Source organism: Bos mutus, chromosome X, assembly GCF_027580195.1.
Source record: "Bos mutus isolate GX-2022 chromosome X, NWIPB_WYAK_1.1, whole genome shotgun sequence".
Lineage (NCBI taxonomy): Eukaryota > Metazoa > Chordata > Mammalia > Artiodactyla > Bovidae > Bos > Bos mutus.
In genome coordinates, this window is record NC_091646.1 from 67,499,253 (window position 1) to 67,527,249 (window position 27,997).

Sequence of the window (27,997 nt, forward strand, 5' to 3'; positions counted from 1 at the left end):
GGAGCTCCTAGAGGAGGGATCGAGGGGGCAGCAGACCTTGGGTGGGAGAGCCTGGGGCCAGGCAGCAGAACAGAGTGATTAGTCTCAGTGGGAAGAGATGAGGCTGGTGGCTTGAGGATGCCTGCACTGAGTCAGGGGAGAAACAATAGCCAAGAGCTGGGTGGTAAACCACCTTCTTGCAAAGGAAACCAGTCCCTTCCACTCCTATCCTGTCCAGTGTATAGCCACAGGGAGATTGGCTTTATTTGTATGTCTTGGGTTGCTGAGGCTAGAAGGGCAATAGGTGGGACCAGCTCTCCAAGGCTAAGGCTGCATGAAAGTCTGGAATGGCTTGAGAAGAGAGAATTCCAAAAGTGTATGTCAGTTGGAAGTGAGAGTTAATTGTGAAAAAATGGGCTTTGCTAAAAGTCAGATTTGGCTCAGATTTCATTTTTGCTTGGAGCTGGTCCTGCCAACACTCATTTGCAGATGGGTTCGATATGTACTTGTTGAATGAAGTGGGCAAGTTATTTCCCCCTCCTTGTGTCAGATTCTTCATCTGTGAAATGAGAGGTTTGGACTGGACTGGAAGTCAGTGACCTGAGTTCAAAGTTTCAACCTACTCTGTCACTGATTTTCTGTGTGAACCTGCTGCAGTGCCTTTTATCCAGACATTAGTGTCCCCAGTTAAATTCAATGCAGAGTATGAACAACAGACATTCTAAGGTTATACTTTGTCATTGCTATAGATCTCTCTTCTGTGTTACCCTCAATTTTAGGCTGCTGCTTGGTTATATAACCCAACTATACTAGGCACTTCAAGTTACCCCATCAATAACAAGGGAGAAGAAAAGGGGCTTACACTGGATTATTGGCAAGGTCTTTGATAGTTTTCAACACGGCATTCTTGTAACAAGGTGGTAGCTTTGGTGGGACCTCTACTCCAACTCAGCCACTAACCATGTTCTCATTTTGTGAAGTAAACACTTTTTCACTTCAGAGCTCCCTAAAAATCCAATCCTAGTTGGATTAGTTCACCCAACTTCAAACCCCTATATAGCTCCTTCTCCAATTTCTGCTCTCACAGAATATAGACCCTGGCAGAAATTTGATGTGAAATGATTTCAGTTCTGAAGTTAAACTTCTGCTGTTAACCAGATTAGGACTATTTCACCAGTGTAGGCAACATACACACCAAAGCTGGATTTTTAGATTTGTTTATTTTGTTCCAAACCTTTTGAGTATTTAAATGTCCCAGATCTCAAGCTCCCAAGTTTTGTTCATTCTCCTTGATTTAACTGTAGTGCATAAGAAGCCGCATCTTACCCTAAATACTAATACTGTGCTGCTTTCACCAACCTTCTCCCCAAAAGTGCACAAGCACACACACGCACATGTACATGTGTGGAAGAAGTAAACTGACACCTTGCCATGTTATATGACACCTGATAGAGCAGATTTGTGACCCATGGATGTCTTTCCTTCATCTGGAGAGAAGTGGGTGGCAGCCTGATTCTTAAGAGCTGTCCACACCGCGAGCAACAAAAGAGGCCCTGCAGAACTGCCCTCAGGTGACTTGGTGGGGGTGGGCAGGGAAGAATGGAATCAGGAGCTTTGTTGCTCCAATATTTTCAGTGTCTTCTTCTGGGAGTTACAAAGCTCCTGGGGGCCAGCTTGTCCTGTTCTACTGCTGTTTGGGATAACAGGGTAGTAATTAGGCAGGCCCCTTCATGTTCACAGAGCCAAGAACCAATGGGTTTTCCTTTGGGGAGTTGATAAGAGCTGGACTGGGACCAATGGAGGGGGCTCCAGAGTTTGGCCTTGAATGAAGTCATCAGAGGCCAACCATGCCCCAGCTGCCTGTCTGTAACGGAAAAACTCATGGGTGGGGACCACTGTCTTCTTTGGAGCTCCTCAGGGGCAACCTAATCCTCCTGGCCCTGGGATGGCTCTGGCTCGGAATAGCAAGTCACTGTTAGCTCTAAGTGACAGCCAAAGTGCCTGGTGAGAAGATTAGGGTAACAGGAATACAACAGAAAAAGACCTAGAATGGGAGAGACACAAAGAGGCTGAATGAAGAAAGTGGGTGAGCTCCTAATAAGGTGAGTTGTGCTAGCTGGACACAGCCTGGCTGGAAATTCTTTTCAGCAAGAGTGCCAGCCAGAGCCTAGGCATAGGGAAGCACCTGGCACCTACTTCAGAGGATGAAGATGGTCCAGAGTCTATCTTCCCTGGCACCTTTAATTCCCACTAACTGAGTGGTCCAGGATGCCCAGCATGGGGGACACATTGGGTAGTAAAGGCTGTGATGGTTTGCTCTTCCTAAAAGAAGTTTTCCAACCCTATGTGCAGCTGCTGCCTCTACATTTGGGGGATCCAGGTTGGAAATACGATTTTCCCTCAAACAGTTCTTTTCCTGGCTTGGCCCAGGTGAAAATGTTGACCTGTCATGAATAATGAGCGATGGAGGAATTGGTCCTTCTCCAGGTCAATAATTATTGCCCCTCCCCCACCATGCCATTCCCCCTGTCATCAGTCTCCCTCTGCCTCCTGAGATGAGAGGAATTTCTTCACATTTTGACAGGTGGATATAAGGATGGGGAGCTGAGGCAACCTGCAGGTTAATGCATTAGCCCAGAAAATCTGTAAAAATCAGTGAATGGAACTTTATAGTGTTTAAGGTCCCTTTCCTATGTGATATTCTATTATTCCAGTTGATTATAGGAGCTTGAGCCAAACGGTGAGATGTGGCTCAGCCTGAGATGAGTTGAATTGATGCTAGTGTTAGGGGAGGGTTGGGCCAAGATGAGGGTTGATTGTTCCAAGCTCTGGGTCCCTCCTTTCTTCAAGCTCCCATTAGTCTATGACAGTTATGAAAAGAAATAGAGGTGAATGAGAAGGGAGAAGAGGCAGTGGAGGAATAAAAGGAGGAAGGAAAGAAGGAGGCAGACTGTTAACTAACCTTATGATGGAGAGACTCCCTATACACTTGTAAAACGATGTCACCCACACCTCTTGGGAAGCCACAGCCCTCAGAGACACTGAGGCTAAACAAGATTCCTTGTGTCATTTTACCTCTATGCCCTTTCTGCCACACCTCTCAATGCTTCCTAAGGAAAGATGTCAAGGAATTCCTCAGCACCCAGAGATTTAGATCTTCCCACCAGGCTCCTGGGGATACAGTAGCACCTTTGGCAGCTGCTTTTAGTGGGTGACTATCAAGCTGGGCCAGGAATTCCCATCCTTCTCCTCCCCCAAGAGTTACAAAGTTTATGGAGAGGTTCCAAAGGCCAGGGGGTGATCCCAAGCTTTCCTAAAGCCTGGAAGGAGACGACCCTGGCAAGTTTAAAGGCATTCATGGGGAGAATTTGGTTAATAAGTTTGGAACACCTGGAGCTTTGGCTCCAAGGGGATGGTCAGGTGGCTGAAATGCTGTGTGTGCAGGTTTGGGAACAAGTGTGCTGGTGGCAAAAATGTAAATGCCGAGCAGGGCAAGGTGAAGGGAAAGGTTTGGGGAGGAGCACACGATGGCAAATAAAAGGCATTAGATTGGTTCCTCAGGGGTAGAGGAGCCCGGCAGCAGCTCTCCATTGGGGTCTGGGTCAGGGGTCAGCATCTTATCCTTGCTGGAATCCCTTTGCTCTTTCTTGAACATCCTTTGATGCATCAGAGGGACGAACAAGAGGATTACTGCCCCAACGATTGGGGGTACACCGGCAAAGTAGAAGGCCACATGATAGTCCCCAAAACAGTTGCGGAGGAGGCCTGAAAAGTTAACAGAGACAAGTCAAGTTTAGCTTTGCTCTACTATACAAAGATGTTCTCTGCTTCTTTTAGAAGCCATCAAAATGCCTATCCAGAGAATCTTGGCCTGTACTGCCTTGACCTGGGAGCCCAACTCAGTTTAAACACTCCTTGATGGAAGACACAAAACCTCTATTACAAAGACAAGCAGCTCCTCCCTGAGCCACTGAGACTGTAGGCTCTTGAGGCAAATGCTTATTATGAAAGAGGCAAATGAAACTTCTCAAAGTTCTCCATTTTTTACTTTCATAAGCTACAGTTAACTTCTAGTCACTCCAAGGTATGGAGATAGGTATGGAGGGAGGCTATGTTAAAAGAACACAGAAGATGACCAAGACTTGTCTTGGTTCACAGTGATACACCTTCTCACACCCAACTTAGGCTAGAGTGTTCTTATGTAATAATTCAGCCAAGTTCCCTTTTTCCCTTTCTTTGAAGTGCCCATTTGCCCTAAGAGGAGGCTAGGGTTAGGGTTAGGGTTAGGGTATAGGTGTGTCTTTCCTTCAAGTTACAGATATGGTTGGCCCCTCTGGGTTCTTCTAGGTTGCCAATGTGGTGAATGTGTTTGGCATGGTACATGGAGTCTTCTCTGCTCACCTCCAGAAGCTAATGTGGGATACCTCATAGGGAGGTTGAGCCCAGAAACAGTACTAATGAAAGGCAGGTAGGTCCTGGGGCTGCTTAGGAGGTAAGCAAGTGGAAAGAGATATGGGTTCTGGGATCCACATTTGGAATCAGGAGTTAGGTAAAGGCTTGCCTCCCCCAGTGGACAGTGTGGCCATTGTACAATGGCCTGAGTAGGAGCCTTTGTCACTGTAATGCAGTACAACCAGTGCCCTCACAACACCTGGCACTGAACTGGTATTCAAGGAATAATTGTTGAGTTAGCCTAGTTGGCTAGCTTAAGAGACACTATCCCATGAATCAATATTTGCAATAAATCATAAAGAGAGGAAATGATGTCTCTTATTAGTTTTCTTTGTTTCTTGTGTTCTCTAGGGTACAAACCATGCCCTCCTTGGAAGTAGAGAGAGAAATTAGGAGTGCTGAAAGATGGCAAGCCAACACTTTGCCTGTTGCCTGCTGTAAGTGAGCTTCATTGGTCCAGTCTTGAGTTGTGGTCTTAATTAAATGTTTTCTACAGGCTCAGTTCAGAAGTTGGTAGGGGAAGGAGGGATGTCTCTAAGTATTAATAAAACCAGGGCCCACTTTTGTTTCTCTTCCTGCTCAACTACCTTGAAAATAATTACTTGCTTGTGAAGACAGAGAGAGAGAGAGAAGATTTGGGTTCAATAGAATGGTCAGAAGGCCAAACCCATTATTCTCTCTACCCTCCTGGAATCAGCCATGCTGTCTACAATAAAAACTCACAGCCATGAAATGCCCATCCCCTCAAATGAATCCATGCACATATACTGTGCTTAGTCTCTTTCATCAATAGTGGTAAGAGGTTTCATGCACTCTGATGAGACTACTTGAAGAGAGAAGAGGGAGAAAGGGACTTTAAGCAGAGGCAATTAGGAGGGCTAGGTCCCAAGGAAAACAGGACTCCCCTACTCATGCTCTCCCTGCAATGTTAAACTCACCTGCAATGGGGGGTCCAGCAATCATTGGCAGGGCCATCATACCCAGGAGGTAGCCAATGGCCTGTGAGGCCTGCATTGGGCCCACCAGCTCAAATGCGATGGGGGCCATGATGGTGATGAAGAAGCCATCGCACAGGCCCAGGAAGAGGCAGACAACGATGAGGCCCCCGAAGCCCCGGCAGAGGGGAATCATCATGGACATCAGGCCCAGGAGCAAGAAGGAGATGACCTAAAGGAACAACAGCCTGAGGTCATGTTGTGCTTGCCCATGAAGCCCACATAGTAAATCACATCTCCTTCTCAGGGCCTTATTTACACAGTCTGTAAAATGGGGCAAAGTGTTAGTTGCTCAGTTGGGTCCCACTCTTTGTGACCCCCATGGACTGTAGCCCACCAGGCTCCTCTGTCCATGGAATTCTCCAGGCAAGAATACTGGAGTGGGTAGCCATTCCCTTCTCCAGGGGATCTTCCAAACCCAGGGATTGGACCCATGTCTCCCACATTGCAGGCGGGAGATTCTTCAGCATCTGAGCCACCAGGGAAGCCCATGAAAAATGGGACAAGGGGATGTCAACAGAAAGCCCAGTGGACTAAATAGTTACTTAAGTTCCTTCTAAGTCATTTAGAAGGACTTAGAATTCAAAGTTTTAAAGAGAGCCCCTATTTAACGTTGATTGTCAAGATTTTTAAAAGAAAGGACATGGCCCCTGTCCTCAAGAAGATGTCTTTTGACTAGACTCTGAGATAAAGGGAATTGCTGTTTCTGCTTTCTGATCCTGTGTTTGTCTGCCACAGGCATCAGGGTCTGGAACCAGACCATGCTGGTGTTTTCATATCCAAGTTAGATTTAGGAAGAGGAAGGGGAGGAAGTGAGGATGACTTGAATAATGATTAGATGGGGGCATGAATGGAAGGCACAGCTTCCTGAAATGGGGAAGGATCCAGTGCCCATTTTTGTGGGAGACTGCCAAAAGCAGTTTTCTAAAAGAAAACACCTTAGTATGAGGGAGACCACCAGGAGGTTCACCCAGGTTCTTTAGGTTTTAGGACATGGGACACACCACCATCTCAGATGCTCAAGGCAGTGTGGCTCTGGGGGCTTCTGGATTTGTCTGAGCACCCTGCCAAGGCAACAAAGGGGGCTCTAAGGAGAAGCAGGGCACTCAGAGGAGGTCTAGGGAGCCTGAAGCCAGCCTCGGGGACACTGACTTAGCCACTGGGCTTTCCTTGGGCTGAGTAAAATGACTCTGAAGTAATAAAGCTGCCTTTCCAGTGGTTGGTTTTTCCCTCTCAGTAGAGAGAAGGGCCACTGGAAACACAACTGGTTTTTAAAAAAATAATTAGTTAATTTAAAATATGTATTTATTTTTAATTGAAGGATAATTGCTTTACAATATTGTGTTGGTTTCTGGCATACATCTACATGGAATCAACCACAGGTATACAAATGTCCCCTCCCTCTTGAAACTCTCTCCCACCTCCCACCCCATCTCACCCCTTTAGATTGTCACACAGCCCCGAACTGAGTTTCCTGAGTCATACAGTAAATCCCCCCCAGCTGTCTATTTTACATATGGTACTATATATGTTTCCATGCTACTCTCTCCATCCATTCCACCCTCTCCTTCCCATCCTCCCCATGTCTACAAGTAGGTTTTCTATGTCTGCACCTCCAGTGTTGCCCTGCAAAGAGGTTCATCAGTACCATCTTTCTAGATTCCATACATATGCATTAACATATGATGTTTTTCTCTTTCTGACTTCACTATAATAGGCTCTAGGTTCATCCACCTCATTAGAACCAACTCAAGTGCATTCCTTTTTTGGGACTGAGTAATAATCCATTGTTTATATGTACCACAACTTCCTTATCCATTCATCTGTCGATGGACATCTAGGTTGCTTCCATGCCTAGCTATTGTAAATAGTGTTGCAATGGACATTGGGGTACATGTGTCTTTTTCAATTATGGTTTCCTCAGGGTATATGCCCAGTAGTGGGATTATTGCGTCATGCTGCTGCTGCTAAGTCACTTCACTCGTGTCCAACTCTTTGCAACCTATGGACCATAGCCCGCCAGGCTTCTCTGTCCATGGGATTCTTCAGACAAGAATACTGGAGTGGGTTGCCATGCCCTCTTCCAGGGGACCTTCCCAACCCAGAGATTGAACTCACGTCTCTTACATCTCCTGCATTGGCAGACGAGTTCTTTACCACTGGTGCCACCTGGGAAGCCCTTCCTTTGCTGTGCAAAAGCTTTCAAGTTTAATTAGGTCCCACTTGCTTATTTTTGTTTTTATTTCCATTACTCTGGGAGGTGGGACATAGATCTTGCCATGATTTATGTCATAAAACGTTGTGCCTGTGTTTTCCTCTAAGAGCTTTATAGTTTCTCATCTTACATTTAGGTCTTTAATCCATTTTGAGTTTATCTTTGTGTATGATGTTAAGAATTGATGCTTTTGAACTGTGGTGTTGGAGAAGACTCTTGAGAGTCCCTTGGACTGCAAGGAGATCCAACCAGTCCATTCTGAAGGAGATCAGCCCTGGGATTTCTTTGGAAGGAATGATGCTAAAGCTGAAACTCCAGTACTTTGGCCACCTCATGCGAAGAGTGGACTCACTGGAAAAGACTCTGATGCTGGGAGGGATTGGGGGCAGGAGGAGAAGGGGACGACAGAGGATGAGATGGCTGGATGGCATCACCGTGATGTTAAGTAGTGTTCTAATTTCATTCTTTTACATGTAGCTGTCCACTTTTCCCAGCATTTCTTATTGAAGAGACTATCTTTTCTCCATTGTATATTGTTGCCTCCTTTGTCAAAGATAAGGTGCCCGTAGGTATGTGGGTTTATCTCTGGGCTTTCTATCTTGTTCCATTGGTTGATATTTCTGTTTTTGTGCCAGTACCAAACTGTTATAATGATGGTAGCTTTGTAGTATAGTCTGAAGTCAGTACAGTTGATTCCTCCAGCTCCATTCTTTCTCAAGATTACTTTAGCTATTCGGGATCTTTTCCCTACAAATTGTGAAATTTTTTGTTCTAGTTCTATGAAAGATACCATTGGTAATTTGATAGGGATTACATTGAATCTGTAGACTGCTTTTGGTAATATAGTTATTTTCACAATATTGATTCTTTCAACCCAGGAACATGGAATATCTCTTCATCTGTTTATGTCATTTTTTTTTTTCATCAGTCATATAGTTTCCTGTATACAGCTCTTTTGGCTCCTTGTGTGTGTGTGTGTGTGTGTGTGTGTGTGTAGCTCAGTCATGTCTGACTCTTTGCGATCCTATGAACTGTAGCCTGCCAGGCTCCTCTGTCCAAAGTATTCTCCAGGCAAGAATAGTGGAGTGGGTTGCCATTTCCTTCTCCATTTGTCTCCTTAGGTAGATTTATTCTTAGGTATTTTATTCTTCTTGGTTGCAGTGGTAAATGGGATTGATTCCTTAATTTCACTTTCTGATTTTTCATTGTTAGTGTATAGGAATGCAAATTATTTCTGTGTATTGATTTTGTATCCTGTGACTTTACTAAATTCACTTATTAGCTCTAGTAATTTTCTGATAGTATATTTAGGGTTTTATATCTATAGTTTCACATCATCTGTGAACAGTGAGAGTTTTACCTCTTCTTTTCCAATCTAGATTCCTTTTATTTCTTTTTCTTCTCTGATTGCGATAGCTAGGACTTCCAAAACTATGTTGAATAATAGTGGTGAGATTGGGCACCCTTGTGTTGTTCCTGATCTTATAGGGAATGCTTTCAGTTTCCTACCATTGAGAATAATGTTTGCTGTGGGTTTGTTGTATATGGCCTCCTCAGAAATGTAGATGACACCATCCTCATGGCAGAAAGTGAAGAACTAAAGAGCCTATTGATGAAAGTGAAAGAGTTAAAAAGTTGGCTTAAAACTCAACATTCAAAAAACTAAGATCATGGCATCCAGTCCCATCACTTCATGGCAAACAGATGTGGAAACAATGAAAACAGTGACAGACTTTATTTTTTCGGCTCCAAAATCACTGCAGATGGTGACTGCAGCCATGAAATTAAAAGATGTTTGATCCTTGGGAGAAAAGCTATGACCAACCTAGACAGCATATTAAAAACCAGAGACATTACTTTGCTGACAAAGGTCTGTCTAGACAAGGCTATAGTTTTCCCAGTAGTCATGTATGGATGTGACAGTTGGACTATAAAGAAAGCTGAGCACTGAAGAATTGATGCTTTTAAACTGTGGAGTTGGAGAAGACTCTTGAGAGTCCCTTGGACTGCAAGGAGATCAAACCAGTCAATCTTAAAGGAAATCAGTCCTGAATATTAATTGGAAGGACTGATGCTGAAGCTGAAGCTCCAATACTTTGGTCACCTGGTGCAAAGAACTGACTCATTGGAAAAGACCCCGATGCTGAGAAAGATTGACAGCAGGAGGAGAAGGGGACACAAGAGGATGAGATGGTTGGATGGCCTCACCAACTCGGTGGGCATGAGTTTGAGCAAGCTCTGGGAGTTGGTGATGGACAGGGAAGCCTGGCGTGCTGCAGTCCATGGGGTCACAAAGAGTTGGACACGACTGAGTGACTGAACTGAACTAATGTTGAGGTAGGTTTCTCCTATGTCCATTTTTAAAGAATTTTAATCATAAGTGGGTGCTGAATTTTGTTGAAAGCTTTTTCTGCACCTATTGAGATTATCATATGGCTTTTACCTTTCAATTTGTTAATATGGCATATTGCATTGATTGATTTTCATATATAGATGAATCCTTGCATCCATGGGATAAAACTGACTTGATCATGGTGTATGATCTTTTTAATGTGTTGTTGGATTCTGTTTGCTAGAATTTTGTTGAGGATTTTTGCATCTATGTTCAACAATGATATTGGCCAGTAATTTTCTTTTTTGTGTGTGTGATGTCTTTATCTGGTTTTGGTATCAGGGTGATGGTGGCCTCATAGAATGAGTTTGGAAGTATTCCTTCCTCTGTAATTTTTCAGAAGAATTTGGAAAGAATAGGCATTAGCTCTTCTCTAAATATTGGATAGAATTCACCTGTGATGCCATCTGGCCCTGGTCTTTTGTTTTTGGGGAGAGTTTTGATCACAGTTTTGATTTCAGTGCTTGTGAGTGGCTTCCTCATAATTTCTGTTTCTTCCTGGTCAGTCTTGGAAGGTTGAATTTTTCTAAGAATCTGTCCATTTCTTCCAGGTTGTCCATTTTATGGGCAAATAGTTCATAAAACTCTTGTATGATCCTTTGTGTTTCTGCGATGTCTGTTGCAATTTCTTTTTCATTTCTAATTTTGTTGGTTTGATTCATTTCCCTTTATCTTGATGAGTCTGGCTAGTCGTTTGTCAATTTTGTATATCTTCTCAAAGAACCAGCTTTTAGTTTTATTAATCTTTACTATTGTTTCCTTCATTTCTTTTTTGTTTATTTCTGCTTTAATCTTTGATTTCTTTACTTGTACTAACTTGGGTTTTTTTGTTCTTTTTCTAGTTGTTTTAGGTGTAAAGTTAGGCCTGGCGTGCTGTGATTCATGGGGTCACAAAGAGTTGGACACGACTGAGCAACTGAACTGAACTGAACTGAGGCCTCCCTGTCCATCACCAACTCCCGGAGTCTACTCAAACTCACGTCCATCGAGTCGGTGATGCCATCCAGCCATTTCATCCTGTCGTCCCCTTTTCCTCCTGCCCCCAATCCCTCTCAGCATCAGAGTCTTTTCCAATGAGTCCACTCTTCACATGAGGTGGCCAAAGTACTGGAGTTTCAGCTTTAGCATCATTCCTTCCGAAGAACACCCAGGGCTGATCTCCTTCAGAATGGACTGGCTGGATCTCCTTGCAGTCCAAGGGACTCTCAAGAGTCTTCTCCAACACCACAGTTCAAAAGCATCAATTCTTCAGTGCTCAGCTTTCTTCACAGTCCAACTCTTACATCCATACATGACCACTGGAAAAACCATAGCCTTGACTAGATGGACCTTTGTTGGCAAAATAATGTCTCTGCTTTTGAATATGCTATCTAGGTTGGTCATAACTTTCTTTCCAAGGAGTAAGCATCTTTTAATTTCATGGCTGCAATCATCATCTGCAGTGATTTTGGAGCCCCCCAAAATAAATTCTGACACTGTTTCCACTGTTTCCCCATCTATTTGCCATGAAGTGATGGGACCAGATGCTATGATCTTAGTTTTCTGAATGTTGAGCTTTAAGCCAACTTTGTCACTCTTCTTTCACTTTCATCAAGAGGCTCTTTAGTTCTTCACTTTCTGCCATGAGGGTGGTGTCATCTGCATATCTGAGGTTATTGATATTTCTCCCGGCAATCTTGATTCCAGCTTGTGCTTCTTCCAGCCCAGCGTTTCTCATGATGTACTCTGCATATAAGTTAACTGGTGGCAATTACTATCTATTGTATCTAGCTGCCTCTTAATATCCTCCATGAGGCTTTGCCAAGGTTTGGAAATTAAAAATCCCTCTTGGAACAAAGAAACAGGTTTCAAGATTTGACCCAAAGTGAGGTTGTCCAGCAAGTTGTCACTATTTGCTTTCCAACAGACTGTCCAGGGGCTTTACACCAGACACATGTGCCTCTCTGTCACTAGTAGGAGCCAGAAGGTCTAGTGGATGACTTTTCTGAACCTGAAGCTATGTACACTACTTTCCTCTCCCAGACCTGTACTCCTGCTCTGACCCAGGGAGAAAGGGAGGCAAATTCTTGTGAGCAGCTCAAGAGGAAGAAGTTCATTCATTGTTTCATGCCCTCAGCCTAAGACACTTACCAGCACAACGTGTTTGAACAAATCACTTTCCCTCTCTGGGCCTCAGTTCCTCAGTTTATAAAATGAGGAATTTGGGACTATGAGTTGATGAAGATATGTTTCAGCTTTAAAGTTCCAAGATTATTTTTTTAAGTGGCAAAACTGGGTCAACTAAGAGTGAGAAAACGGAGAGAATGTTGGATAGGTAGGGGAAATGGACAGCAGAAGCACTGAGCCATAAGCCTAGTACTGTTTCTGACTGGTTATTGCCTCTTCCTCCCTTGGAACAATAGAAAACAAGAGCTGCTTGGGCTCTACCTCTCTCCTAGGGAATATGTTGAGAAATTAACTATATGGGTAGGCAAAGGCTACTTCCACTCCTCAAGATAAAGCCCTGGCCCAATGCTAACTCGGAGAAGGCAATGGCAACCCACTCCAGTGTTCTTGCCTGGAGAATCCCAGGGACGGGGGAGCCTGGTGGGCTGCCATCTATGGGGTCGCACAGAGTCGGACACGACTGAAGCGACTTAGCAGCAGAAGCAATGCTAACTTACCCTGATTTCCAGCACCCTTTGGCCACAATGGGGACATGTGGAAGAAGCTGGGAAAGCCACACATAGTCCTATACAAAAAGCCACCCAGGTAAGGTCTTGCTGATATTGGCACAGGAAATTAAATTTTCATAATTGGTTTATCTCAATCACAGGCTTTTGGTTTGACCTTGGTCAAGTCACTTATCATGTCTGGGACTTGGTTCTGCCATCCATCACTTAGGGTAAAGCAGAATATGAAAAGAATGCTACATAGGAATTCAGCTCTGCCATGACTATCTGAGTCTTTTCCTTGGTTTCTCCATCACTGTAATGAGAGGTTGGATTGGATGGACCATAATGGCGCCCCTAAGCTCTGACAAAGCAGATTCACCAGCTCTTACAAATCTAACACAAAGTTAAAAACAATAGGAAACCTTATTCATATCCTCATCCAAGATATATGAGGGTATTTAGGAAAAGAGTTGGGGCTATCAGAAGACAGAGAAATCCCTGCTGTGTGTAGTCAGGGCCTCTTAGAAGTGCTTTCAGGACATCTCCAGTAGAGTCATAATTCAACCACCTTCCTAATGGATTCCTTATGACCCATATGTTATCTGGGGCTGCTGTTACTCCTCCATAGGGTTCCACACTTGAGTACCTTCTGGTACACTTGCTACCTCTGCTGTAGCAAGAAGCATGGGCCAGGTCAGAAAGACAATATTGTTATCCAGTAGATAAAGACAGCTTGAGCAGTAGTCTGTATTCAAGCCAGACCAGAGCCTAGTTCACACAGAAAGTGGCCTCTCAAGCATGGATACTGCCCACAATATGAGGCTACCTGTGTCACTTTGAGAAAGAATATGAGTTTGCATAGTTAAAACATTTTTTACTTCTCAAAGCCTGGTCACATCTTTATTTCTTTTGATCCTCACCTGTGAGGTGAGATAGGAAGGAAAGAATTATTCTCATTGTACAGAAGAGGAAAGTGAGACCTGGAGAGGGCAAGTGAGGTCTGGCCTTTTCTGGCACTTTTTTTGTGTCCATCAAGAGGATGGCATTTGAGAGCCAGTGTTTGATGCCAAGTAGTTCTGGAGGTATAAGAAATGATGCACTTGGGCCTAGAAGAGAGAGACATTGGGCCACAGAGTACTACAGATGCCTAAGACCCTCCAAGAAAGAGTAAGGTGCCAATGAGTTCAGTCCTCAAGGCAGGCAACATCTAATTCCTGGCTTCAGTTTCCCTCTCTCAGATGGTAGACCTTCTATAAATAAATATTTTCTTTGAAAGTGTTCTTAGAGTTTCCATTTACAGTGGCTGCTCTCACTAGATCCTTATTCCATCTTGAGGAAGGAGCAGAACAGGGATGATGACCTTCACTTGAAACCTAGGGAAACTGAGGCTTTGAGACTTTAATTGATTTCCCATGTTACATAGCAAGCTGTGTCAGATATACCCTACCATTATATCCCAAAGGCTGGAGATAACCTAGCATCATGTGGAAGGCTGTTCTGTCCACAGTAGACAGGGTGGTCACACTCACCTGCAAGTAGATCTTCTTAAGTCCAGGAATGGAGTCACTGACACGGCCTGACACAAGGCGCCCAAGGCCTGAGGTAGCCCCAATACACACCAAGAGCACCCAGGTCTGCTTGATTTCCAAGAATTCCTCTTCCACATACTTCATCTGAAAAGCATAACACCAGGCCCCCAGGATAAGAGGAAGAAGAAGATCTGACTGGTTAATTGTTGGCATACACAGAATCCTCTACTGCTTACTTCCCTGGAACATAACAAGAGTGATTTCTCCTGCAGCCCCCTCCCCTGTAGCCTTAGCTCCAGAACCAGCTCTCTGGTTGTTTCCAACAGCTTAAAAGGCTGCATATCCCTTGGCTCTCTGGATTTTGGGCTTCTGAGCAACAGCTCAGTGGACAGTGCGTATCTCTAAGCCTCTTCCAAGCCTTGGCAGGACAGAATACAGCTTTAACAACTGAAAAAAATCTAGGAGTTCCTTTATTGTCTCCCCATTCCCTGACCCAGAACTGACACCCTAGGGTAACAACAGGTCACCAAGGGAGAAGGATCCATCAGCTTCCAGGTAACACTCCAAAACTATGTTTTAAGAAACACAATGTCTGTGGAAGATAGCAGCTGGAAACAACCAACATTTCTATGATCATGTAAGTTGGGTAGATGCTGGTTAAACAAAGCTTAATAGAGTTTTTTACTGTATTTTGGGATCTTTTGGTACCTTTATAAGATTGTTACACATTATGAAGGTAGACAGATCTAGTATACATTATTTCCTAAACAAAATTACTTGACTACAAACACCAGCATTCCTTAAGACACTCTCTTAGAAAACCCTATTGTTGGTTCATCTAGGGGCAGTCTCCTGTATTTCAGTGATGCTTATCTTCTCTTGAGCATCCATCTAGATTTATCAGTAGGGGAAACCATAGGCATAAGCCTTTCCCTAAGGAACGTCCTCCATTTCCCACTGAGGTCTTCTCTCAGCCTGTGCTGTTTCCTACTCTCCAAATACCTCTTTTGTCTTTTTTCAAAGATCCTAGCTCTGCCCTTTCAATGTCCTCTGCTCCTACCCTCTGAACTTCAGGCAGATTACAGGCAGCTTTTTGGGGTCAGGTAGGGTAGACCCACCCTGGTATTTCTCACCAGGTGTACATAGGGAACGAAGTAGCCAAGGGCAGCAGCAGCGATCCCGAAGGCCCAGATGCGGTAGGTACGTTGGCGGAACACTCGCATGTTGAAGTACTTCCTGAGCTGAGCCAGAAAGCGTTGGCACAGGGTGTGGACACCTCTCTTGCTTGGGGTGTCTTGCGAGCTCGGCAGGAGGGGTCGGTAGGTGAGTGAAAGCAGCGTAAGAATAAACATAAAGGTACTCAGCACCTGGAAGGTTTGAGCGAGCTTGATCTTAGCCCCCAGTGTTTTGATGAGGAGGGGGAAGGATATGGAGAAGATGCTACTCCCAGCAGACACCACACCATTGGCCAGACCCAGACGGCGTTGAAAGTAATGGCCCAGGATGACGAGAGATGGCTGAAAGGCGAAGGAACAGCCACAACCAAAGAGAATCCCATAGGTGAAGTAACGCAGGCTTAGTGAGCTGTGGGAGAGACACCAAGAGCTATTCTCAGAGGCCTGACCAGCAATTTACCTGCCCTTCTCGGCCCCCCCACCAACCAAGATCTATATCCCCCACCCTTAACCCACAGCCCCAGTTACTGCTGACCCTCAGAATAGACAAGAAATAGAACCTTCTGATCCCCATTTTATAGATAGGGAGACAGAGTTTCAGAGAAGTAATTTACCCAAGGTAGCATACTGGGTGCTTCCCTGGTAGCTCAGCTGGTAAAGAATCCACCTGCAATGCAGGAAACCCTGGTTTGATTCCTGGGTTGGGAAGATCCCCTGGAGAAGGGATAGGCTACCCACTCCAGTATTCTTGGGCTTCTCTGGTGGCTCAGATGGTAAAGAATCTGCTTACAACGAGGGAGACCTGGGTTTGATCCTTGGGTTGGGAAGATCCCCTGGAGGAGGGCATGGCAACCCACTTCAGTATTCTTGTGTGGAGAATCCCCATGGACAGAGGGGCCTGGTGGGCTACAGTTCATGGGGTTGCAAAGAGTTGGACATGACTGAGAGACTAAGCACAGCACAGCATAACTGGGGATGAGCAAAGCTTGGACTTGTCTCTAGGCCTGTGTGACTCTAGTTTGAATTATAGGGCCCCATCAGCACTATTCAAAAGAAAGCCACAACTATCCTATGCAAAGTCTAGATGAGGGGCTACAAGAGTAAATTAGTGGCTTAGAGAGAACAGTTTCACTGCTCATCTAGACAACATAGGTAGGGTGGTAACTAAAGCTTTATCCCAAGTAACAAGAAAATTCTGCAAGAAGCCAAGATTCTGGATGTTTGAGACCCTCCATGGTACTTTTCAGTGTCTTTCTCCATGCTCAGGGCCCTTAATATTTCAGAGAGTGGTTGGTGGTATCCTCAGAGATACTCCTTCCCCAACCATGCCCATGGTCTGGATATCCCAAAACCCTTTACTCCAGGCCCTAAATAATCTCCATAGGGATCCTAAGATAAGGAGTTCCTTTAACTTCTGAAGCCTGGCTCCTGTTCCTAGACATTATATGGACTAGTTTCCCAGAGTAGCTTGGCTACTTGGTGGGAAATGGGACCTCAAAAAAGTTATTGGCCTGTCCAAGTAGGACAAGTTCTGGCTAAAACTCTTAGGCTCTGCTTTGGCCATAAGCTTCTATAACAGAAGGCAAAGTATCAGAATGGAAAAGGCTATGGGAAGGTCAGCTTGGCTGGCCATCTGCCATCAGATGACACTGGCATAAACTAGTAAAAAAATGTGTTTTCTTTTTGATACTTCCACATATTTTGCAATACTTTTTATCTGGCCATTTAATAACATAGTGCTTCCCATGGTCAGGCAGTTCCTCTTCATGAATAGACTAGTCCTCATACTAAAGGACTGGACCTATGGCACAGAGATGAAGTGGTGCTAGCTCTCATGACTCTAAGACAATCACCGTCATCATTGCTTTCCATCTATTTGCATTCATTGGGTATGAGCAAGGGCTTTGGTTTCAAAAGGGTTGCCTCTGCTTAGAACACATAGCTAAGCCAATTGCTCCTCTTCTGTCAAATTCCTTGGGGCTTCCTTCCATTAGAATAGAGGTACCCTTTGGGATTGACCCAAGCTAGGGGCCTTGCTAAGGGAAATGCATTATGAAGGTCTGAAGGAGACATTCAGGGAGGGGGCCAGTGGGAATAAAGCATGGGATTCTATTCAGGGAGCTGTGTAGTGGATCTATTTCTACCTGCGCCCTGAGGCAGGAGGCCCCTGAGTAGGCTTGCTAAAGCCCTGCTCAAACTTCGCCCCATCTCACACCATCCAAAGGAACTCAGAGCCCTGATTTAGACACAACAGGAGAGATGACTTGGAATTCTAGCCATAAACAGAACCATATTCCACTGGATGTGAGGCCATCCAGAAAGTTTCTTGGCTCTAAAGATGTTCTTACAGAAAGGGCAAAGGGAGTGGGGGAGGAGCTTAAGGGCTGGGGAACAGTGTGCCTAAAGAAGAATGCCAGGAGAAAGCACATATGAGCTCTTTCCCCTCCTGTAACTGAGCTCATGTGGATTGGAAAGAAAATGGGATCCGTATGTTGCTAATTTGTTTACACTTTGCTCTGCTTGGCCTTAAAAACAGGCCGCTGCTGAGTAGCACTGAGGCTGGAGCTGCTTCTGAGGCCTAACTCCTTCCCACAAGAAGCAGGCACTAGCCTGCTGAGGGCAAATGAGGCCGGCCACCAGAGGGGTCCTGAAAAGATTTGGAGCTGCAGCCCTGGGAGGGCTGAGCAGATTACAGACAGGATGTGGTTTTCCCTGCCTCTGTTCCAATTGGATAGAACCAAGCCAAGAAACTATTGCAGGCCAGACCCAAGCTCTGCTGGAGGGTAGACTGGGCAGCCAGAAATGCTCAAGTCATAAAGTGGGCTCAATCTCACAGGGCCCAGTTGTGGCAGAACACGATTATCATTCTCTGCTGTGAGTGGATCCTTAGGCCTAGAGTGCATAACTATGGTCCTCTGGGAAGCCAAGCTCAGAAAACAGGTCTCTGACAAGTTAGCCATGTCTCCAGGTCAGCATTCTCCTACACCCGGAGATTGGAAGTAGGTGGTACCATAACTTCCAAAGTGTCTTTGGCAGAAAATTATTGGAGTTCTTTTGGAAAGCCATATTCCTCAAGCTGTGGTGGAGTGTTTTGCCTTCTCCCCTCTCCTACAGATATGCTTCTGGAGAGCAGCAGAGATAAGGAGAATATGAACTTGTAACCTACTGCTTGCCAGACACTGACCGAATTCTGCCAGTGGGATCTATGGGACCAGAATTTGAGTTTACCAAGTTTAGGTCTAGTTGGATAGCTGGGTGTTGGGTCTGTATCTCAGTGAGGGATGCTGCTGAATATCCTTTCTCATGCCCAAGATGTGAATCTTTATCTGTCCCAAACTGTCCTAACATTTGTTGTTGTTTAGTCGCTAAGTCATGTCCAACTCTTTGCTACCCCATGGACTGCAGCAAACCAGGCTTCCCTGTCCTTCACTATCTCTTGGAGTTTGCTCAAACTCATGTCCATTGAGTTGGTGATGCTATCTAACCATCTCAAGAACCCACTGCCACCCTCTTTTCTTTTTGCTTTCCATCTTTCCCAGTGTCAGGGTCTTTTCATTGCCATGCAGAAATGGAAAAGGATCAGAAATGCCAAACAGCCCTGGGCTCAGCTGACCTCTTTTTCAGCATAAGATTACCCAAGAATCCTCTAATGGTAGGTGTTCACATGGTCTTACTCTAGATTTTCATTCCTAGGAGGGCAGTTGAGGTCATGAGATGTGTGGCATATTGAAGGGAAATAGAATGGCAGAGTGGAAGACACACCTGAAAAGACCTGATCTAATTTCATGTTGTAGATATAAAAATTGAGGCCCAGAGAGGGAAATGATACTCATCAATTGTTCCATTGCCATTCAGTGGCCAAAATTGAACCTGGGCTCAGTTGTATGAATGCCCAAGCTTAAGCTTCTCTTACCACTTTGGAAATCTTGAGTCCTCTTTGGGTATATTCCCTACCAATATGTCCTTGGGGACTCTACTTAGATAAATCCCATTGAACAATAATTACTGGGAGCAAGGTATTTGAAGACCCTACATGGAAAAGGCCACAGGGGATTCTGTAATGAAAAGAGTGTCTCCATTTGAGACCCAGAAAAAAGCCAAGGGCAAATGGCCAGCAATTCCTAGCCTTACCTGGTGAAGGAGCTGGTATGGAGGCCAATGAAAGCAACAGCAGCCCCTGCAGTTGCTGTGATTCGGCAGCCCAAACGATCAGTGAATATACTCACAATGGGAGAACAGAAGAAGATCATTCCCATTGACAGGGCTCCTACCCATGCTGCAGAGAAAAGAAGCACAAAGACATCTTAGTTTAATGTGGTACCTGGTGGTGCATCTGGTATGTCAGTTCTTCTCTGACCTTTCACAGGGGGCATTGTGTTGGCCTGCACTGCCAGCCTGTTAGTCCCTAATGGCCAGAGAGGTTAGGCAATTTTCAAAGTTCCTGTAACAAGGCAATGTGAGAACCAGGGGTCTAGTTCATAAGCATACCCAGAACTTCAAAGCTGGGGCAAGAGGCCTTTAAAGATCAAGTCTGTGGTAGAGATGTCTAGCTAGCTACCACACAGCTGCACTACATTTCTTAGCCTGTTTCCTGTGGCTATTTGGTATGACCATGTTACAGAATTCTGACCAATAGAATGTGGGTAAAAAGGACACATACCACTTCTGGGTTTGGACCATAAAAAGACTCCCATGATGTTTCTGCTTTCTTGGGGGCCATAATGGCAGTGACCTTGGATGCCATGTATTAAGACTGGAAGAACTGCCATCAGTTCTGTCTGGGACCCTGAATGGAGTAGAGTTCCTCCTTTCTCTCCAGTCTGGAACCCTTGCCCTGAATGTTACCTAAGAATTAAACTTCTTTTCCTTTAAGCTACTGAATTTTCGAGGGCTATTTGTTATAGCAGTTAAATAAACACAAACTAAGACAAAGAGATTCCTCTACTACCATTTTATTGATAAAGAAACAAGTCTAGAAATGTGAAGGGACTTGCCAAATATCACATAGCAAGTTAAGTGGCAGAGCTGGGCCTCAGACCTAACTCTCCTTATTTCTACTCCAATGTTCATTGTATTATATCTCTAATTAGGATTAATGAAGCTCCCATCATTGGAAGTGTGTAAGAGGCTAGATATAAAACAGGGGATTCAACCACTGGTGTCAGATTTGGACTAGCCAGCATTTCAGGCTTCCTTCCAGGGATACTAAGCCAGATTTATAGCCTTAGGCACTAGGCTACTTGGTTTCAGTGCCAAGGAACATGAAAGTTAATTAAGCCTTTAGAAGCTTAGGTAAGATTTGTCTTGGTCACTGGAACAGTCCTATGAAAATGCTAAGACTAAGGAGTAAGGAAGGCCACAGACAAAGGCCTCCTGGAATTGACACAGGGCAGGTTCAGGAGTCACACAAAGATTTATAAGGACACTGTACAAGAGAGTCATATAACCCTCCTGCTGAAATTCTTCATCAGAGCCCATGTTTGGCAAATCCCTGGGATGACCCAGAGGGATGGTATGGGGAGGGAGGTGGGAGGGAGGTTCAGGATGGGGAACACATGTACACCCGTGGCGGAATCATGTCAATGTATGGCAAAACCAATACAATATTGTAATTAGCCTCCAATTAAAATAAATAAATTTATATCTAAAAAGTAAAAAAAAAAAAGAAAAGAAGAGTTTACTCTGTTTATAAAGGCTCTTAAGTGCTTGTAACAATCCTCAACAGGGAGGAAGAGATTTGCCCTTTTACTTAGATTCTTGCTCAGCCATCAGAAAGAAAGCCCAAGCTTTTTTTGTTTGAAGGCTGTTACCAAGTTTCATTGTGAGCCTCTCTTTTCTAGGCTAAATAATCTTAGTTTCCCTAACTTTTCTTCTTAGCTTTAATTCCTAATTCTGTAATTCCTTTGAGAGCTCTCCTCTGAGTATGTTCCAAGTCTTCATCATCATCAAAGAGTATTCACTGAGTGTCACCCGAACAGCGAGCCAGGCCAGCTTCTGGCTCTCTTGGATTGTGCAGCCCCAGAAGGGCCAGAGGAGTACAATCTGAGGTTAGACAAGTCTACTGTCTGTGTCTCTTACCTCAGTACCTAATAGGTTGTTCAGATCTCCACTGGGAATCTTTATTTTGCTAGGGGTGCCATCTTATGTCTTAGTGGCTGGCTCCAAAAGCACTGGACTGAGACAGCAGGAGACCTGAACTCTCATCAAAGTTTTACCTTACACCTTTCAGTTTCACCTCTTATCAGCTATGGGACCTTGAGCAAGTCACACAGCACTCCTCTAATCCTCAGTCTTCTCATTTATAAAATGGGGATTGAAATTCTCCACATGCCTTCTTTAAAGTTTTTTTTAATGTAATGATTATCAAATGTGATCATATGTATGAGAGCTTTGTAGATATCAATAATCACACCATATATAAAAATTAATACAAATGGATCAAGTAAAACAACATTTTTAGAAGAGAGTATAGGGGAAAATCTTTCTAGCCTTTAGTTAGGCAAAGATTTCATAATTACCAAAAGTATGATCCATTAAAAAATCAACACTAGACTTCATCAAGATGTAAAACTTCTGCTCTTTGAAAAATACTGTTATGAACATGAAAGGGCAAGCCACAGACTGAGAAAAATATTTATGACACACTTGTCTTATAAAAGTCTGGTATCCAGAGTACAAGTGTGAGTTGACACTCATAACTCAGTAAGAAGACAGCAAACAATCCAGTTTAAAATATGGGCAAAAGATTTGAACAGACATTTTACACACACACAAATGCATGACATGAATAGCAATTGAGTACATGAAAAGATGCTCAATATTATTAATCATTCAAGAAATGCATGTTAAAACCAATACCCCTGTATAACCACTAAAAAAGCTTTAAAAAAAAAAAAAAATGACAATACCTAGTACTGGTGAGGATGTAGAGGAACTGGAAATCTCATACAATGCTGATGGGAATGTAAAAATGGTATACCTGCTTTGGAAAACAGTTTGGCAGCTTCTTAAAAGTTAAACATACAATTACCCTATTATCCTGAAATCAGTCTCTTGGGTACTTAGCCAAGATAAAAAAAAAATTATATTCATAAAAAAACCTGTACCTAGATGTTTTTGAAGATTTTTCATAACTGCCAAAATGTGTCAATAACTCAAAATGTATTTCAACTGATGAATGGATAAATAAGTGAATATACATTAATATAGTGGAATACAACTCTGCAATAAACAGTAATAAACTACTGATACATGAAATGACTAGAACAATTATCAAAGGCATTATGCTAAGTGAGAAGAAGCCAGACACAAATGATTCCATTTATATGTAATTCCAAAAAAGGCAAAACTGTGTAGTCAAACAGATCAGTGAATGCCAGGAGGAAGGGTGAGGGGAAATGACTCATTATAGAGGAGTATGGGGGAACTTTTTGGGGTAATGAAATGGAGTGATGAAATGTTATATATCTTGACTGTAAGTGGTGGTATTCTTTTGTCAAAATTCATAGAATTGAGCATATAAAAAGAGTGACTATTACCATATGTAAATCATACCTCAATAAATCTGTTATAGAAAAAAGAGAAGAGCAAAAGGGGCAGAGAAGCAAGAAGTGTGAGTGGGTGATCTCATTTATGATATATGTATTTTTAATCTGGCCAGATTTAAAAAAAATAGTTCAAATGTATTGAACAAAAACGAAAAATTAGTTAAATTTGGTAAATTATCTTACTGATATTTTATCAACTACAACTCACCATTATCTGGCCCTTCTGAAAATATCTAAAATACAATGAAAACTGATGATGATTGGGCTTTAAAGTATCTTTTGCACAGCCAAAGAAAGTTTAAATTACATTGGATATAGCTTTTTATGTTAATGACATATATTCATCATTATGATATCATATAGAATATTTTCACTGCTGTAAAAACTCATTCTCTGCCTATTCATCCCTATTCCCCTCCAAACCTCTGGCAAACACTAATCTTTTTACTGTCTTCATAGTGTTGCCTTTTCCAGAATGTTATATAATTGGAATCATATAGTAAATAGTCTCTTCAGATTGGCTTCTTTTACTTTCATACATTTAAATTTCCCCTATACCAAAACCTGACAAAGATGCCACAAAAAAGAAAACTACAGGCCAATATCACTGATGAACATAGATTCAAAAATCCTTAACAAAATTCTAGCAAACAGAATCCAACAACATATTAAAAAGATCATACATCATGACCAAGTGGGCTTTATCCCAGGGATGCGAGGATTATTCAATATCCACAAATCAATCAACATAATATGCCACATTAACAAATTGAAAAATAAAAACCATATGATTATCTCAATAGATGAAGAGAAAGCCTTCGACAAAATTCAACATCCATTTATGATTAAAAAAAAAAAAAAACCCTCAAGAAATCAGGAATAGAAGGAACATTCCTCAACACAATACAAGCTATATATGATAAACCCACAGCAAACATTATCCTCAATGGTGAAAAATTGAAAGCATTTCCCCTAAAGTCAGGAATAAGACAAAGGTGGCCACTCTCACCATTACTATTCAACATAGTTTTGGCAGTTTTGGCCACAGCAATCAGAGCAGAAAAAGAAATAAAAGGAATCCAGATTGGCAAAGAAGAAGTAAAACTCTCATTGTTTGCAGATGACATGATCCTCTACAGAGAAAACCCTAAAGACTCCACCAGAAAATTACTAGAGCTAATCAATGAATATAGTAAATTTGCAGCATATAAAATCAACACACAGAAATCCCTTGCATTCCTATACACCAACAATGAGAAAACAGAAAGATAAATTAAGGAAACAATTCCATTTACCATTGCAATGAAAAGAATAAAATACTTAGGAATATATCTACCTAAAGAAACAAAAGACCTATATATAGAAAACTATAAAACACAGGTGAAAGAAATCAAAGAGGACACAAGTAGATGGAGAAATATACCATGTTCATGGATCGGAAGAATCAATATAGTGAAAATGAGTATACTACCCAAAGCAATCTATAGATTCAATGCAATCCCTACCAAGCTACCAATGGTATTTTTCACAGAACTAGAACAATTAATTTCACAATTTGTATGGAGATACAAAAAAACCTCAAATATCCAAAGCAATCTTGAGAAAGAAGAATGGAACTGGAGGAAACAACCTGCTTGACTTCAGGCTCTACTACAAATCCACAGTCATCAAGACAGTATAGTACTGATACAAAGAAATATAGATCAATGGAACAAAATAGAAAGCCCAGAGATAAATTGATGCACCTATGGACACCTTATCTTTGACAAAGGAGGCAAGAATATACAATGGAGAAAAGACAACGTCTTTAACAAGTGGTGCTGGGAAAACTGGTCAACCACTTGTAAAAGAATGAAACTAGAACACTTTCTAACACCATACACAAAAATTAACTCAAAATGGATTAAAGATCTAAATGCAAGACCAGAAACTATAAAACTCCTAGAGGAACACATAGGCAAAACACTCTCTGACATAAATCACAGCAGGATCCTCTATGAACCACCTCCCAGAATATTGGAAATAAAAGCAAAAATAAATAAATGGGACCTAATTAAACTTAAAAGCTTTTGCACAACAAAGAAAATTATAAGCAAGGTGGAAAAAAAAAAAAAACCTTCAGAATGGGAAAAAATAATAGCAAACGAAGCAGCTGACAAAGAATTAATCTCAAAAATATACATGCAACTCCTGCAGCTCAATTCCAGGAAAATAAATGACCCAATCAAAAAATGGGCCAAAGAACTAAACAGACATTTCTCCAAAGAAGACATACAGATGGCTAACAAACACATGAAAAGATGCTCAACATCACTCATTATCAGAGAAATGCAAACCAAAACCACAATGAGGTACCATTTTATGCCAGTCAGAATGGCTGCTATCCAAAAGTCTACAAGCAATAAATGCTGGAGAGGGTGTGGAGAAAAGGGAACCCTCTTACACTGTTGGTGGGAATGCAAACTAGTACAGCCACTATGGAGAACAGTGTGGAGATTCCTTTAAAAACTGGAAATAGAACTGCCATATGACCCAGCAATCCCACTGCTGGGCATACACACCGAGGAAACCAGAATTGAAAGAGACATGTGTACCCCAATGTTCATCACAGAACTGTTTATAATAGCCAGGACATGGAAGCAACCTAGATGTCCATCAGCAGATGAATGGATAAGAAAGCTGTGGTACATATACACAATGGAGTATTACTCAGCCATTAAAAAGAATACATTTGAATCAGTCCTAATGAGGTGGATGAAACTGGAACCTATTATACAGAGTGAAGTAAGCCAGTAAGAAAAACACCAATACAGTATAATAATGCATATATATGGAATTTAGAAAGATGGTAATGATAGCCTTGTATGAGAGACAGAAAAGAGACACAGATGTATAGAACAGTCTTTTGGACTGTGTAGGAGAGGGCGAGGCTGATATGGTTTGGGAGAATGGCATTGAAACATGTATATTATCATATGTGAAATGAATCACCAGTCCAGGTTCGATGCATGATACAGGGTACTTGGGGCTGGTGCACTGGGATGACCTAGAGGGATGCTGTGGGGAGGGAGGTGGGAGGGGGGTTCAGGATGGGGAACACGTGTACACCCGTGGTGGATTCATGTCGATGTATGGCAAAACCACTACAATATTGTAAAGTAATTAGCCTCCAATTAAAATAAATAAATTTATATTAAAATAAATAAATAAATTCCCCCCATGTATTTTCATGACTTGAAAGATTTTTTTTCATCACTGAATAATATTTCTTTGTCTAGATGTACCACAGTTTATTTATTAACTCACTCCCTGAAGGAATCTTGGTTGCTTCTACATTTTGGCAAATTATGAATATAGCTGCTATAAATAGATGTGTATAAATTTTTGTGTTGATGTATGTTCTTGACTCATTTGGTTAAACACTAAGGAGCATGCTAAATTGTATGTTTAGATTTGGAAGAAATTGCCAAGCTTTCTTCCAAAGTGGCTGTACTATTTTGCATTCCCAAAAACAATGAGTGAGAGTTCTTGTTGCTCTACATCCTTACCAGCATTTGGTGGTGTCAGTGTCCTAGATTTTGGTCATTCTGATAGATATGTAGTGGCATCTCATTGCTTTCATTTGTATTTTCTTTTTTTAATATAAATTTATTTATTTTAATTGGAGGCTAATTACTTTACAATATTGTGTTGGTTTTGCCATACATCAACATGAATCCACCAGGAGTGTACACGTGTTCCCCATCCTGAACCCCCCTCCCACGTCCCTTCCCATACCATCCCTCTGGGTCATCCCAGTACACCAGGCCCAAGCATCATGTATCATGCATCGAACCTGGACTGGCGATTCGTTTCAGATATGATATTATACATGTTTCAATGCCATTCTCCCAAATCATCCCACCCTCGCCCTCTCCCACAGAGTCCATTTTCTTGATGACATATAGCATTGAGTATCTTTTAATATGTTTATTTGTCATCTATATATTTTCTTTGATGAGCTGTCTGTTAACGTCTTTGGGCCATTTTTTTTTTTTTTTTAACTGGGTTGATCATTTTCTCATTGATGAGTCTCAGGAGGTCTTTGTACATTTTGGATAACAGTCCTTTGTCAGATATGTCTTTTGCAAATATTTTCTCTCCGTCTGTGGCTTAGCTTCTCATTCTCTTGACATTGTCTTTTGCAGAGCAGAAGTTTTAAATTTTGATGAAGTCTGGTTATTTCTTTCATGGATTACGACTTGGTCTTGAACCTAAAAAGCTGTAATCAAACCCATGGTCATCGAAGTTTACCTAAGTTATTTTCTAGGAGTTTTAGAGTTTTGTGCTTTATATTTAAGGGCTTCCCTAGTGGCTCTGATGGTAAAGAATCTGCCTGCAATGTCTCCTGGAGAAGGGAATGGCTACCCACTCCAGTATTCTTGCCTGGAGAATTCCATGGACAGAGGAGCCTGGCAGGCTATAGTCCATGGGATTGCAAAGAGTCAGACATGACTGAGCAACTAACACTTTCACTTTCAAAGAACTAAACACTTAGTGTTTATACTATAATAGTATTTCATGAAAGATATAAATTGAGTCATATAATCTGTGACTTTTTGAAACTGGCTTTTTCACCCAGCATGATTCCCTGGAGATATATATTTGAAGTTACTTGTAGACAGCTTATGGTTGGGGTATTTTTTTTCCTGCCAATCTCTGTTTTTTATTTAATGTATTTAGACCATTTGCAAGGACAATCATTGATTTGTGCGAGTTGGACCATAAGGAAGGTTGAGTGATGAAGAATTGATGCTTTTGAGTTGTGGTGCTGGAGAAGACTCTTGAGAGTCCCTTGGACTGCAATATCAAACCAGTCAATCCTAAAGGAAATCAACCCTGAATACTCATTGGAAGGACTGATGCTGAAGCTGAAGCTCCAATACTTTGGCCATCTGATGTGAAGAGCCAACTCACTGGAAAAGACCCTGATGCTGGGAAAGATTGAAGACAAAAGGAGAAGCGGGCAGCAGAGGATGAGATGGCTAGAAACATTACTGACTCAATGGACATGAATTTG

General features: G+C 42.5%; 1 protein-coding gene across 1 annotated transcript in view; it reads right to left on the bottom strand.

Moving 5' to 3' along the window:
• Nucleotides 1–1,180: 1,180 nt before the first annotated feature.
• The window catches only part of SLC16A2 (solute carrier family 16 member 2), a 132,294-nt gene continuing 105,477 nt past the window's right edge, over nucleotides 1,181–27,997 (bottom strand). Inside the window, exons 2-6 of the mRNA XM_005890535.2 lie at nucleotides 19,523–19,667; nucleotides 15,350–15,800; nucleotides 14,217–14,360; nucleotides 5,370–5,598; nucleotides 1,181–3,744 (exon numbers count right to left, since the gene is read on the bottom strand). Coding sequence (XP_005890597.2) covers nucleotides 3,524–3,744; nucleotides 5,370–5,598; nucleotides 14,217–14,360; nucleotides 15,350–15,800; nucleotides 19,523–19,667 — 1,190 coding nt within the window. The 3' untranslated portion in view covers nucleotides 1,181–3,523. The remainder of the gene's footprint in view (nucleotides 3,745–5,369; nucleotides 5,599–14,216; nucleotides 14,361–15,349; nucleotides 15,801–19,522; nucleotides 19,668–27,997) is intronic.